This window comes from Stomoxys calcitrans, chromosome 2, assembly GCF_963082655.1.
Source record: "Stomoxys calcitrans chromosome 2, idStoCalc2.1, whole genome shotgun sequence".
Classification (NCBI taxonomy): Eukaryota; Metazoa; Arthropoda; class Insecta; order Diptera; family Muscidae; genus Stomoxys; species Stomoxys calcitrans.
Genome location: NC_081553.1, coordinates 104,794,029 through 104,806,092, shown reverse-complemented (window position 1 = coordinate 104,806,092; position 12,064 = coordinate 104,794,029). Strand labels below are relative to the sequence as shown.

Genomic DNA, 12,064 nt, shown 5'->3' with positions numbered 1-12,064 from the left:
TCTCGTCCAAATTAGAAACAGTGAGTCGTTGTTGTTGTTGTAGCAGCCTGTTGTACACCGAGGCGGCAGCCCTTGCCGATGAAGGAATCCATCGGCTCAATCCGGTACGTACAATCGGCTGCCATTGGATTTTATTAATACTCACGACATTCGCAACCAATATGGTGCCGATATAGGGTATTAATCCTTTTTACTACCCGATTAATGCAACAGCGAGTTCTTGTCGTTATCCGCTGCCAAGCAGACCGATCTCCTCGGGCTCACATTCAGATATAGCTTATCTTTTAGTGAATTAGACATTTTTCCATTTTTTCAGGAAACCAAAGAGCAAACGAAGAAATATAAAGAAAATCACCTTACATTAATGTATTCATTATAATTTTTGAGCCTTTTCTATTCAATGCCACAACAGCTACATTTGACCCCCGATTGGCTTGAACTCCGCCTTAAACTTGAAGCGCCATTTTTTAGGATTTTACCACTTTTCTTTGCGACCATATTTGAATTTGATGTGATTTTTTTTTTCTTTTTTTGTCATTCCAGGTTCGTGGAGCTCCTGCCATTGCCATTGTGGGATGCTTATCTTTGGCGGTGGAAATATTTCCAGAAGCATATGAGTCGAAAAAGACATTGCGGCAAGAAATTGAGGGTAAACTCAACTATCTTGTCTCGGCTAGACCAACAGCGGTGAATATGAAAATCGCTGCAGATGAATTGATTTCACTGGCAAATGAACTGACAAAAGATGAAGCCGTTACGGTGGACGATATGAAACAAAAGTAAGTACCTTTCTTATACGGCATCAACTACATGTCACAATCATATTGGGAAATTTTCTGTTTTTATACCCACCACCGAAGGACAACAACCGAAGGCAACACATCGAAATATCCGTTTCCGACCCTATAAAGTATATATATTCTTGATCGTCGTAAAAATCTAAGACGATCTACCCATGTCCATCCGTCTGTCTGTTGAAATCACGCTACAGTCTTTACAATTTGGCCCGGATCAGGTTAAGATTTAGATATAGCTGCATTCTCCAATTTGGCCCGGATCGGTTAAGATTTGGATATAGCTGTGTTATAGACCGATCTCTCAATTTAAGGTCTTGGACCCATTAAAGGCGTATTTTTTGTCCGATATCGCCGAAATTTAGGACAGTGAGTTATGTGAGGGCCTTCGACATCCTTCTTCAATTTGGGCCTCATCGGTTCAGATTTGGATATGGCTCCCATACAGACCGATCTCTCGATTTAAGGTTTTGAGCCCATAGAAGCTGCATTTATTATCCGATTTTACTGAAATTTGGGGCAGTGAGTTGTGTTAGGCCACTCGACATCCTTCTGCAATTTGGCCCACATCGATCCAGATTTGGATATATGTGCCATACAGACCGATCTCTCGATTTAAGGTTTTGAGCCTATAAAAGGCGCATTTATTATCCGATTTTGCTGAAATTTGGGACAGTGAGTCCTTCTTCAATTTGGCCCCGATCGGTCCAGATTTGGATATAGCTGCCATATAGAACGATCTCTCGATTTAAGGACTTGGGTCCATGAAAGGCGCATTTATAATCCGATTTCACCGAAATTTGGGACACTGAGTTGTGTTGTGGCCTTCGGCATCCTTCTTTAATTTGGCCCAGATCGGTCAAGATTTGGATATAGCTACCATATAGACCAATCTCTCGATTTAAGGTCTTGGGCTCATAAAATGCGCATTTATTGTCCGATTTTGCCAAAATTTGGGACAGAGAGTTGTGTTAGGTCCCTCGACATTTTTATGCAATTTAGCCCTGATCGGTCTAGATTTGGATATAGCTGCCATATAGACCGATCTCTCGATTTAATGTTTTGGGCCATTAAAAGACGCATTTATTGTCAGATTTCGCCAAAATTCGGGACAGTGACTTATGTTACGCTTTTCGACATCCGTGTCGTATATGGTTCAAATCGGTCTATATATGGATATAGCTCCCAAAAAGACCAGTATCGTATTCTACAAAATTGAACAATGATTTGTTATTATTAGACCACTCAATGTCCGTGCCGAGTTTGGTCCAAATCGAACCATATTTCGGTATAGCTGCTATGGGGGCATAAATTATGCATTTTTAACTGGATTATGACGAAAGGTGTTTACATATATATCCGAGGTGGTGGGTATCCAAAGTTCGGCCCGTCCAAACTTAACTTTTTATTTCTTTTTATAATTATTTAAATTAAATCTATATTAAGTTGAGTGAATAAGGCTAGAAGTATTCTACAAAAAACAACGAAATAATTTTACAAATATTAAATTTACAAAAACTCTTATGTGCGAAACATTTTTGTATAAATTTCTTGGAAATTTTCTATAAAAATTTAACTTTTGTTAGCTTCTTGTTGTCCACATGATAATGGTCCCTCTATCTATTTAATTAATCATTGTACACCTCAAATATATTTTATAACTAGCTAAACGATAGTATTATCGATAAGATTGTAAACATTGACTCAATAAAATTTGTTTTTGCCAAAGTTCATTAATTTCTTGGTTTATTTCTAGATTTCTTGACGTGACGGAAGCAATGCTACAGAAGGATATCTCCGATAATAAAGCCATTGGAGCAAATGGTGCCAAAGCTGTGTTGGAAAGTTCCGGCAAAGATGGTCCAGTGCGCGTTTTAACGCATTGTAATACAGGTTCTTTGGCAACAGCAGGTTATGGCACAGCCCTAGGGGTAGTTAGAAAATTACACGAACTTAAAAAACTAGGTGAGAGATAATAATATTGAAATTTTTTTTCCAAATGCCATATTAAAATTTTTCTTATATTGTTTTATGTGCAGAACATGTGTATTGCACTGAAACGCGGCCTTACAATCAGGGAGCACGTTTGACAGCCTATGAGTTGGTACATGATAAATTACCTGCCACATTGGTACTTGACAGTATGGTTGCAGCTCTCTTACGTGCCAAAAATGTGGCAGCCGTTGTAGTAGGTGCTGATAGGGTGAGTGATCGAAAACAATTAACACGAAGTAATTCGGGGGAAAACGTTTGAGTCATTTTTTAAATTGTGAGGTTTTATGTGCTTTGCGAGTCTGAAATGACAAATCATAACCAACTTGGTTGCAAAATTTAACACAAAAATATTTTATAAATCGGATGCATAGCTGCTATGACAAAGCTCATATTAACTTTTTGTTAAGCCACTAAAAGTCTAGAATGCTATATTAGAGCCAAATGGATTGGAAACCAGTAAGGAAAGGCAAATGTCGAGCGGTTCCGACTGTATAATACCCTACCCAAACCCTATAAGTGCAAAGTGGGAGCTATATCTAATTCGGAGCCAATTTTGATGGTCCTCTGCGGATGTTTTCAGATGGGTTATTAAACAATCCGTATCAAATTTCGAGCAAATATGTTCAAGCTGTAATAACTACGGTTGACACCTTGGATTGCCAATGCAGAGGTCGTGGGTTCGATTCCTGCCAGAAGCCTTGGTCTGTCGCTACTGCGGTATCACAATGGACTTAAAATTGTGTGAGTCTGTGAAGGACTGCCACTCTTACCTAACCTTACCTAAAATCCGACGAACATATTTATGGGAGCTATATCTTAACCTAAACCGATTTCAACCAGACTTCCTAGATATTGTGGTAGTTGTTGTTGTTGTAGCAGTTTGTTGTGTTCTATCTTTCGCCTGCTTGATTCTGTTGAGTGTCAGGATCCAGGAACTCTGCGACTTAGATGGGTGCGTCCACAGGAATCTGGGTCTAAGTTGAGTGGGTCTGGCTGGGCAGTTAAACAGCTGACGTATATTGTGCGGTCCCTGGTTATAATCGGGACATACATCTTGCACGTCTGCATCAGTCCTTGCTCTGTAGGAGTTAAGGCGGCTGCATCTGCCGGATCATAATTGAGCCAGAACTACTCTGATGTGCCGGGGGACGTCGATTTCTTCAGATGCAATGAGAGACGGTCGTTCTCGAAGGACTACATTCACCCGGTAACCATTTATGGCAGCTGCTACCGTGTCTGCATGGATGTTGTCTAGACCTGCTTGCTATGCCGCTTGATCTAGAGGTTCGCTCTTGTAGCGCTGAACCTCACGCTCTAGATCATGTAGATCTACCTTAAGGCTTCTGGGCGGTGGATATCTATCCACAAGATGATGATTTGGATGGTCTCTGCGATAACAGCCCAAAAGGTATTGCTTGGACAGCATGTAGTTATGTCTTCGCACTGGTAGGATCTTTGTCTCCTGATGGAGGTGGTCCACATGGGGGCTGAGGAGACAGCCCGTCGCAGTTCGGAGGGCGGCATTCTGACAGATCTGAATATTATTCCACTGCGTGTCACAAAGTTGACGAGACCACACTGGCGCTACATAACTTACCACAGACCGGCCAATTTCTTTGTACGTGGTCAACAAGTTTTCTTTGTCTGCACCCCAAGTGCTGCCAGCATGTGACTTGAGGACCTTGTTTCTACTTTTGACTTTATCGCAAATTGCTGTGGCATGGGGGGAGAATGTGTAAGAGCTGTCAAGTGTGACGCCAAGTATTTTGGCACACTGGATGGTTGGAATCAACCTGGCGCATCTCTTCGGATCAGTCACGATTATTTCGCCAAAAGTGACTGAGGTCCTGTCATCCCGTCTACCGGGCTTCGAGAGTGACTTAACAGTAGACCACAGTTTGCCTAAACCGGCGCCTAAGTTATATTACTCCAAATGTTCCAGCCATAAATTCCGCTTATGTTCGTTGAGACCACCCTGTTTATTTCCAGATTAAGCTCGCTGATTCTGGGGTTAACGGGGTCCATACCACGAATCCCATCACTCTCGTCTGCGAGTACCACTGCCTGCGCCGGGAAGTTGGGCCACACTTGGGGTATTCGACCGGCTGGTAAAAAGCGAGTGGCTGCTGCGTTAATGATGTCTTGGAATTTCCTCTCGGCCACAAGCACATCCGAGAGAGATGGCAGTTCACTGAAGCGGCGATTGGTATAATTGTTGGCCTTCTTCTGATTGACAAACGTCTGGCGCTCAGAGGGTCGGGTAGTCGGTCGATGGTGAGATGTATGGGGAGGTGGTCTGACCCCAAAGAGATGATGGAGATCAGGAGATCAGGGGATGCAATGGAAATGTCTGGTGAGCTGCTGCACCTCGTCGTAATCCTAGTGGGGTCATCCTCATTCACCGTGCAAAACGTGGAGCTTTCAATCTGCTCTGCCAAAGCTATGCCACGCTGGTCGTTACCTAGGGGAGAATGTCATGACGTGTGATGGGCATAAAGTCCCATAGAACAAGACTATTATGGTCAGATAGGAACCCACTTATGTCGGGGTTGTAAGCTTGGCCATTGATCGGGACACAGCTACCAACCGGCGGTATGTACACGTTGTATACCTCTATCTCGGCCGTACCGGACCTGAATGCTATCCCCATGCTCTCCATGTAGGGGTCACTAGCGCCAGGCGCAGGCGTGATGGGTCTGTATTACACGGAATGGTGTATAACGAAGGCCAATCCCCCACCTCCATTCCTTGAGCGATCCTTTCGTAGCACATTGTATCCATTACAACTGTGCAAGCTGCTGGTATTGGTCAGCTTTGTCTCCTAGATCGCTGCGACCAATATATCTTTCCGACTCATGAAATCCACAATCTCATCGATCATGCCACGGTGTCCGTTGCTGTTGGAAATCGTATCGTTTTTGCAGCTAAAAACGATACGATTTCCCGGCACTGGCCTGGCAATATTGGAGGTTGGATGCTGCCGTTGCGTATATTGCCGTATAGGAGAGGTCGGGGGGTCACATAGTCCAACGACGAGGACGACGCTTGTTACCCACTGCTGGCTATGTTCGCACAGCACCTTGCGACATATCCAGTATGACTATACTCCCATAGTGAAGTGAGGCCAGAGCAAGATCGGAAATGTACCCACTCCATGCACCGGTTACACCTCACCGACACCGACCATTGATGGAGGCGGCTCTGGCAAACCGAACAGAACCAGGGTCCGCGGTTCTTTTCAATCCCGGCACGGACCAGAAGGGTGCGGAGAAGGCACTCCGGGATGTGCCTCTCCCATGACGAAAAAAGACGAACACGAACACTGAGGCGGCAGCCCTAGCCGATGAGGGTTCCATCGGGTCAATCCTGTGCGTACAACCGGTTGCCATGGGATTGCTGGAGTTTGGTGTGACTGCATAGTTACCCGGAAACTTGTTTATATATTTGACACCTCTCCGATGGAAACAAAAAAACATTGAAAAATCTTTTTCTTTGGGTTTGAAAAACTTGAAGTACCACCTCCTCTACGATTCTGGGCCCCTAATGTTTTATTTGATACTTTTAGACTTTTTCTAAGTCTTTTTTGTTTGTTGGGCCCGGCCGCCCCTTGCGACACATCCAGTATGACTATACTCCCATAGTGAAGTGAGGCCAGAGCAAAATCGGAAATGTACCCACTCCATGCACCGGTTACACCTCACCGACACCGACCATTGATGGAGGCGGCTCTGGCAAACCGAACAGAACCAGGGTCCGGGGTTCTTTTCAATCCCGGCACGGACCAGAAGCGTGCGGAGAAGGCACTCCGGGATGTGCCTCTCCCATGACGAAAAAAGACGAACACGTATACTGAGGCGGCAGCCCTTGCCGATGAGGGTTCCATCGGGTCAATCCTGTGCGTACAACCGGTTGCCATGGGATTGCTGGAGTTTGGTGTGACTGCATAGTTACCCGGAAACTTGTTTATATATTTGACACCTCTCCGATGGAAACAAAAAAACATTGAAAAATCTTTTTCTTTGGGTTTGAAAAACTTGAAGTACCACCTCCTCTACGATTCTGGGCCCCTAATGTTTTATTCGATACTTTTAGAATTTTTCTAAGTCCTTTTTGTTTGTTGGGCCCGGCCGCTACTTGCGACATATCCAGTATGACTATACTCCCATAGTGAAGTGAGGCCATAGCAAGATCGGAAATGTACCCACTTCATGCACCGATTACACCTCACCGACACCGAGCATTGATGGAGGTGGCTCTGGCAAACCGAACAGAACCAGGGTCCGGGGTTCTTTTCAATCCCGGCACGGACCAGAAGCGTGCGGAGAAGGCACTCCGGGATGTGCCTCTCCCATGACGAAAAAAGACGAACACGTATACTGAGGCGGCAGCCCTTGCCGATGAGGGTTCCATCGGGTCAATCCTGTGCGTACAACCGGTTGCCATGGGATTGCTGGAGTTTGGTGTGACTGCATAGTTACCCGGAAACTTGTTTATATATTTGACACCTCTCCGATGGAAACAAAAAAACATTGAAAAATCTTTTTCTTTGGGTTTGAAAAACTTGAAGTACCACCTCCTCTACGATTCTGGGCCCCTGATGTTTTATTCGATACTTTTAGAATTTTTCTAAGTCTTTTTTGTTTGTTGGGCCCGGCCGCCCCTTGCGGCATATCCAGTTTGACTATACTCCCATAGTGAAGTGAGGCCAGAGCAAGATCGGAAATGTACCCACTCCATGCACCGATTACACCTCACCGACACCGACCATTGATGGAGGCGGCTCTGGCAAACCGAACAGAACCAGGGTCCGCGGTTCTTTTCAATCCCGGCACGGACCAGAAGCGTGCGTGACGAAAAAAGACGAGCACATGCACTGAGAGGCAGCTCTTGCCGATAAAGGTTCCATCGGGTCAATCCTGTGCATACAACCGGTTGCCATGGGATTACTGGTGTTTGGTGTGACTGCGTAGTTACCCGGAAACTTGTTTATATATTTGACACCTCTCCGATGGAAACAAAAAAACATTGAAAAATCTTTTTCTTTGGGTTTGAAAAACTTGAAATACCACCTCCTCTACAATTCTGGGCCCCTGATGTTTTATACGATACTTTTAGAATTTTTCTAAGTCTTTTTTGTTTGTTGGGCCCGGCCGGCCGCCCCTCAAAATATATATAGAATATATGTATCGAATAAAACACCAGGGGCTCAGAATCGTAGAGCAGGTGGTATTTCAAGTTTTTCAAACCCAAAGAAAAGATTTTTCATTGTTATTTTGTTTCCATTGGAGAGGTGTCAAATATATAAACAAGTTCCGGGTAACTATGCAGTCACACCAAACTATTGTGGAAGTATCGAATAAAATAAAAGGTAAGTCTCTCACATTCGTTAACTTCGAGCAGCATTAAGTATACAATTCAGATTCACTCGGGGAACATTTCTTTCAACCATAGATTGGTTCTAACTATGGAACGTTAGCCTATACACACCTTAAAGCCAAAAACCCATTTGAACCAAATACCCATATCTGACCCAGCAAGGAATAGCTGTGAGCACCACACAGGCTGGAAAATTGAGGTTTGATCTGCGTGGTGTTCATTGCTGTCACAAGAAGCTTAGCTGTGAGCTACCGGTTGCGTCCACAGGTTGCGGATAGTGGAATGCTACATACGGAATAGCTGCAACGACAGTCGCAGACAACCAACGGTATCGAGCGGAGAGGTCGGGCGGCACCGGCTCTTGCACAAATATTGAGTGCCTATGATGCTGGATACGGGCAAGACAAGACGGGTTATTAACGTCTGTGACGGAAGTAGATCGCACTCAGTTTCCTTTTTGATTATCTTCTCGATGTTCCTTCTCCAGTTTAGTTTCTAGTCAAAAATCACGCTTATTACTTGGCCTTCGGGGATAGCGGAAGATTTCCCATCCATCCAGGTCGCCGGAAAACCACAAGCTCCTGCTTCTGGTGTATAGTACCAGCTTAGTCTTTCTAGGGATTATGCCAAGCCTGTTGGGCAAGGCCAGTCCAGACAGAAATGATGAACCGTCTGGAGTTGACCGTCGTAAGTTCTACTGAGTGGGCAAGGTCGGTCCCGTCACAATAAGGGGCAGCACCGTAACAATCAAATGTTCAGGGCTACGTCGGCGCCTACATCTTACTTTACTCATACCATCACGGTATAATGAAGGCGACGATAGGAAACCTGGGAATGGAAGAGATTTCCGATCGGATACCTGAGATGACACTTGAGGTCGAGTGCGAGGCACTGCTGCCAGCGGAACTGTCTTGTATTGACAGAACCCTAGTATTGCCACCTGGAAGATCATGTTACACGAATGGATCAAAGCTAAAGGACAGAGTGGGCCTTGGGGTCTACATTGAGAACCCAGGGACTGAGATCTGCATGACCATAATACGGTCCTGCAGGTAGAGATCCGGGTGATCACGAATGCGTGAGGTGGTGTGATGTGAACGCGAGGACGTCGAGTGTGAGCATCTTTACGGACAGTACGGAATAACTGGGAATGAGAAAGCAGACGATTTGGGCAATAAATTTGGTTAACCCGAAGCCTTTCGAGCCAACGCAGTCTCAGTTAAGGGCTTGGGTGACGAATGCGCCTGTAACCCTGTGGAACAGCGAAACGGTCGGTAGGACGGTGATAATCCTATAGGGTGATCCAGATTGTGAGAAGTCGAGGCTGTTACTGAAAGGAAGTAAAACAGTGGTCGTTATAACTTTCGGTATCATAACGGGACACATAGGACTACGAGCTCACTTATGTAAAATTGGTGCGGCAAGTGATATCACGTGTAAGGCATGGGGGGAAGATGATGAGGCGTTGGAGCATTTCTTATGTCATTGCCCAGCTTTCGCGTATAACAGACGGGTAACTGTTGTTGTAGCCACATTTTCATGTGGAGTTGGCGACCCTTATCAAGCTCCTGCAAGTGAGCAAGCTCGTTCCGGTTCATAGAACCGATCGCTGCGGGAACATTATGGCCATTAATTATTTAATTACGCCAATAGCTCGCCTCCGCTCTCTGCTCGATACCGCGTTTGTCCGCGACTGCCGTTGCAGCTACTCCGTATGGAGCATTTCACTATCCTGTGGACGCACCAGCTAACGTTCCGTAGCGTAGTGTTATTAAAACCAATCTATGGTTGGATGAAATGTTCCCCGAGTGAAGCTGAGTTAATTGTACACTTAATGCTGTTCGAAGTTAACGAATGTGAGAGACTAGCCTTTTATTTTATTCGATACTTTCACAATAGTTCTGGTGTTTGCATTTTATGTATTTTTTTATGTATTTGACACCTCTCCAATGGAAACAAAAAAACATTGAAAAATCTTTTCTTTGTTTTGAAAAACTTTTTATAAAATACCATAATATAATATAATATAATATAATATAATATAATATATAATAAGGATTACGAGGATCTCTCTCTACATCTACATGCGAATATGCGGAAGACACACACACACATCATCCATCCTACCAAGAAGCTTGCACAGGGTAGGGTTTCCTGATTTCGTAGCACAGTTTGCGCTCCACAGCGAACCACATCTTCGGCCGCTTCGTTCTCCTACATAGCTTGATGTATCAGACTGCCGCAATACCTCATACTTGCTCCATCATTCTGCAGAAAGCACTGTTACCCACTGCTTGATGCAGGACCATTCGTAAGGGAGAAACGACCCAACCACCACCACTTCACACAGGCTGGAACATTGAGGTCCGATCTGTGTGGCATTTGTTCATTGGTGTCACGAGAAGCTTAGCTACAAGCTACCGGGCGCGGCCACAGATAGAGGATAGTGAAATGCTACATACGGAGTAGCTGCAACGGCAGTCGCGGACAATCAACGGTATCGGTCTGTGCCTTGTTTTTTCTTTCCCTTCGTTTTCCGTTCTACCAGGGGCCCAGAATCGTAGAGGTGGTGGTATTTCATAAAAAGTTTTTCAAACGAAACAAAATAAAGATTTTTCAATGTTTTTTTGTTTCCATTGGAGAGGAATGTGAGTGACTAGCCTTTTATTTTATTCGATACTTTCACAATAGTTCTGGTGTTTGAATTTCATGTATTTTTTTATGTATTTGACATCCTTCCAATGGAAACAAAAAAAAACATTGAAAAATCTTTTCTTTGTTTTGTTTTGAAAAACTTTTTATAAAATAACACCTCCTTTACCATTCTGAGCCCCTGGTAGAACGGAAAACGAAGGAAAAGAAAAAACAAGGAGAACGAAGCGGCCGAAGTTGTGGTTCGCTGTGGAGCTCAAATTGTGTTACGAAATCAGGGAACCCTACCCTGTGTAAGCTTCTTGGTAGGATGGATGATGTGTGTGTGTGTCTTCCGGAAAACGAAGGAAAAGAAAAAACAAGGAGAACGAAGCGGCCGAAGTTGTGGTTCGCTGTGGAGCTCAAATTGTGTTACGAAATCAGGGAACCCTACCCTGTGTAAGCTTCTTGGTAGGATGGATGATGTGTGTGTGTGTCTTCCGCCTGGTCTGTGCCTTGTTTTTTCTTTCCCTTCGTTTTCGGTTCTAAATATTTTATTCGTAGTTACCCGGAAACTTGTTTATATATTTGACACATCTCCAATGGAAACAAAAATAACATCGAAAAATATTTTTCTTTGGGTTTGAAAAACTTGAAATACCACCTGCTCTGCTTCTGGGCCCCTGGTGTTTTATTTGATACTTTTAGACTTTTTCCGCGTTGACTGAGTGAGGGGCGGCCGGGCCCATCAAACAAAACAAGACTTAGAAAAATTCTAAAAGTATCGAATAAAACACCAGGGACCCAGAATCGTAGAGGAGGTGGTATTTCAAGTTTTTCAAACCCAAAGAAAAACATTTTTCAATATTTTTTGTTTTCATCGGAGAGGTGTCAAATATATAAACAAGTTTCCGGGTAACTATGCAGTCACACCAAACACCAGCAATCCCATGGCAACCGGTTGTACGCACCGGATTGACTCGATGGAACCCTCATCGGCAAGGGCTGCCGCCTCAGTGTACGTGTTCGTCTTTTTTCGTCATGGGAGAGGCACATCTCGGAGTACCATCTCCGCACGCTTATGGTCCGTGCCGGGATCGAAAAGAACCCCGGATCTTGGTTCTGTTCGGTTTGCCAGAGCCGCCTCCATCAATGCTCGGTGTCGGTGAGGTGTATCCGGTGCATGGAGTGGGTACATTTCCGATCTTGCTCTGGCCTCACTTCACTATGGGAGTATAGTCATACTGGATATGTCGCAAGGTGCTGTG

General features: G+C 44.5%; 1 protein-coding gene across 2 annotated transcripts in view; it reads left to right on the top strand.

Moving 5' to 3' along the window:
• LOC106094728 (methylthioribose-1-phosphate isomerase) overlaps positions 1 to 12,064 on the top strand; it is a 60,386-nt gene that overhangs the window by 44,769 nt on the left and 3,553 nt on the right. For both annotated transcript variants that reach the window (XM_059363264.1, XM_059363263.1), the window contains exons 3-5: positions 544 to 779; positions 2,551 to 2,759; positions 2,834 to 2,997. In XM_059363264.1, coding sequence (XP_059219247.1) covers positions 544 to 779; positions 2,551 to 2,759; positions 2,834 to 2,997 — 609 coding nt within the window. The remainder of the gene's footprint in view (positions 1 to 543; positions 780 to 2,550; positions 2,760 to 2,833; positions 2,998 to 12,064) is intronic.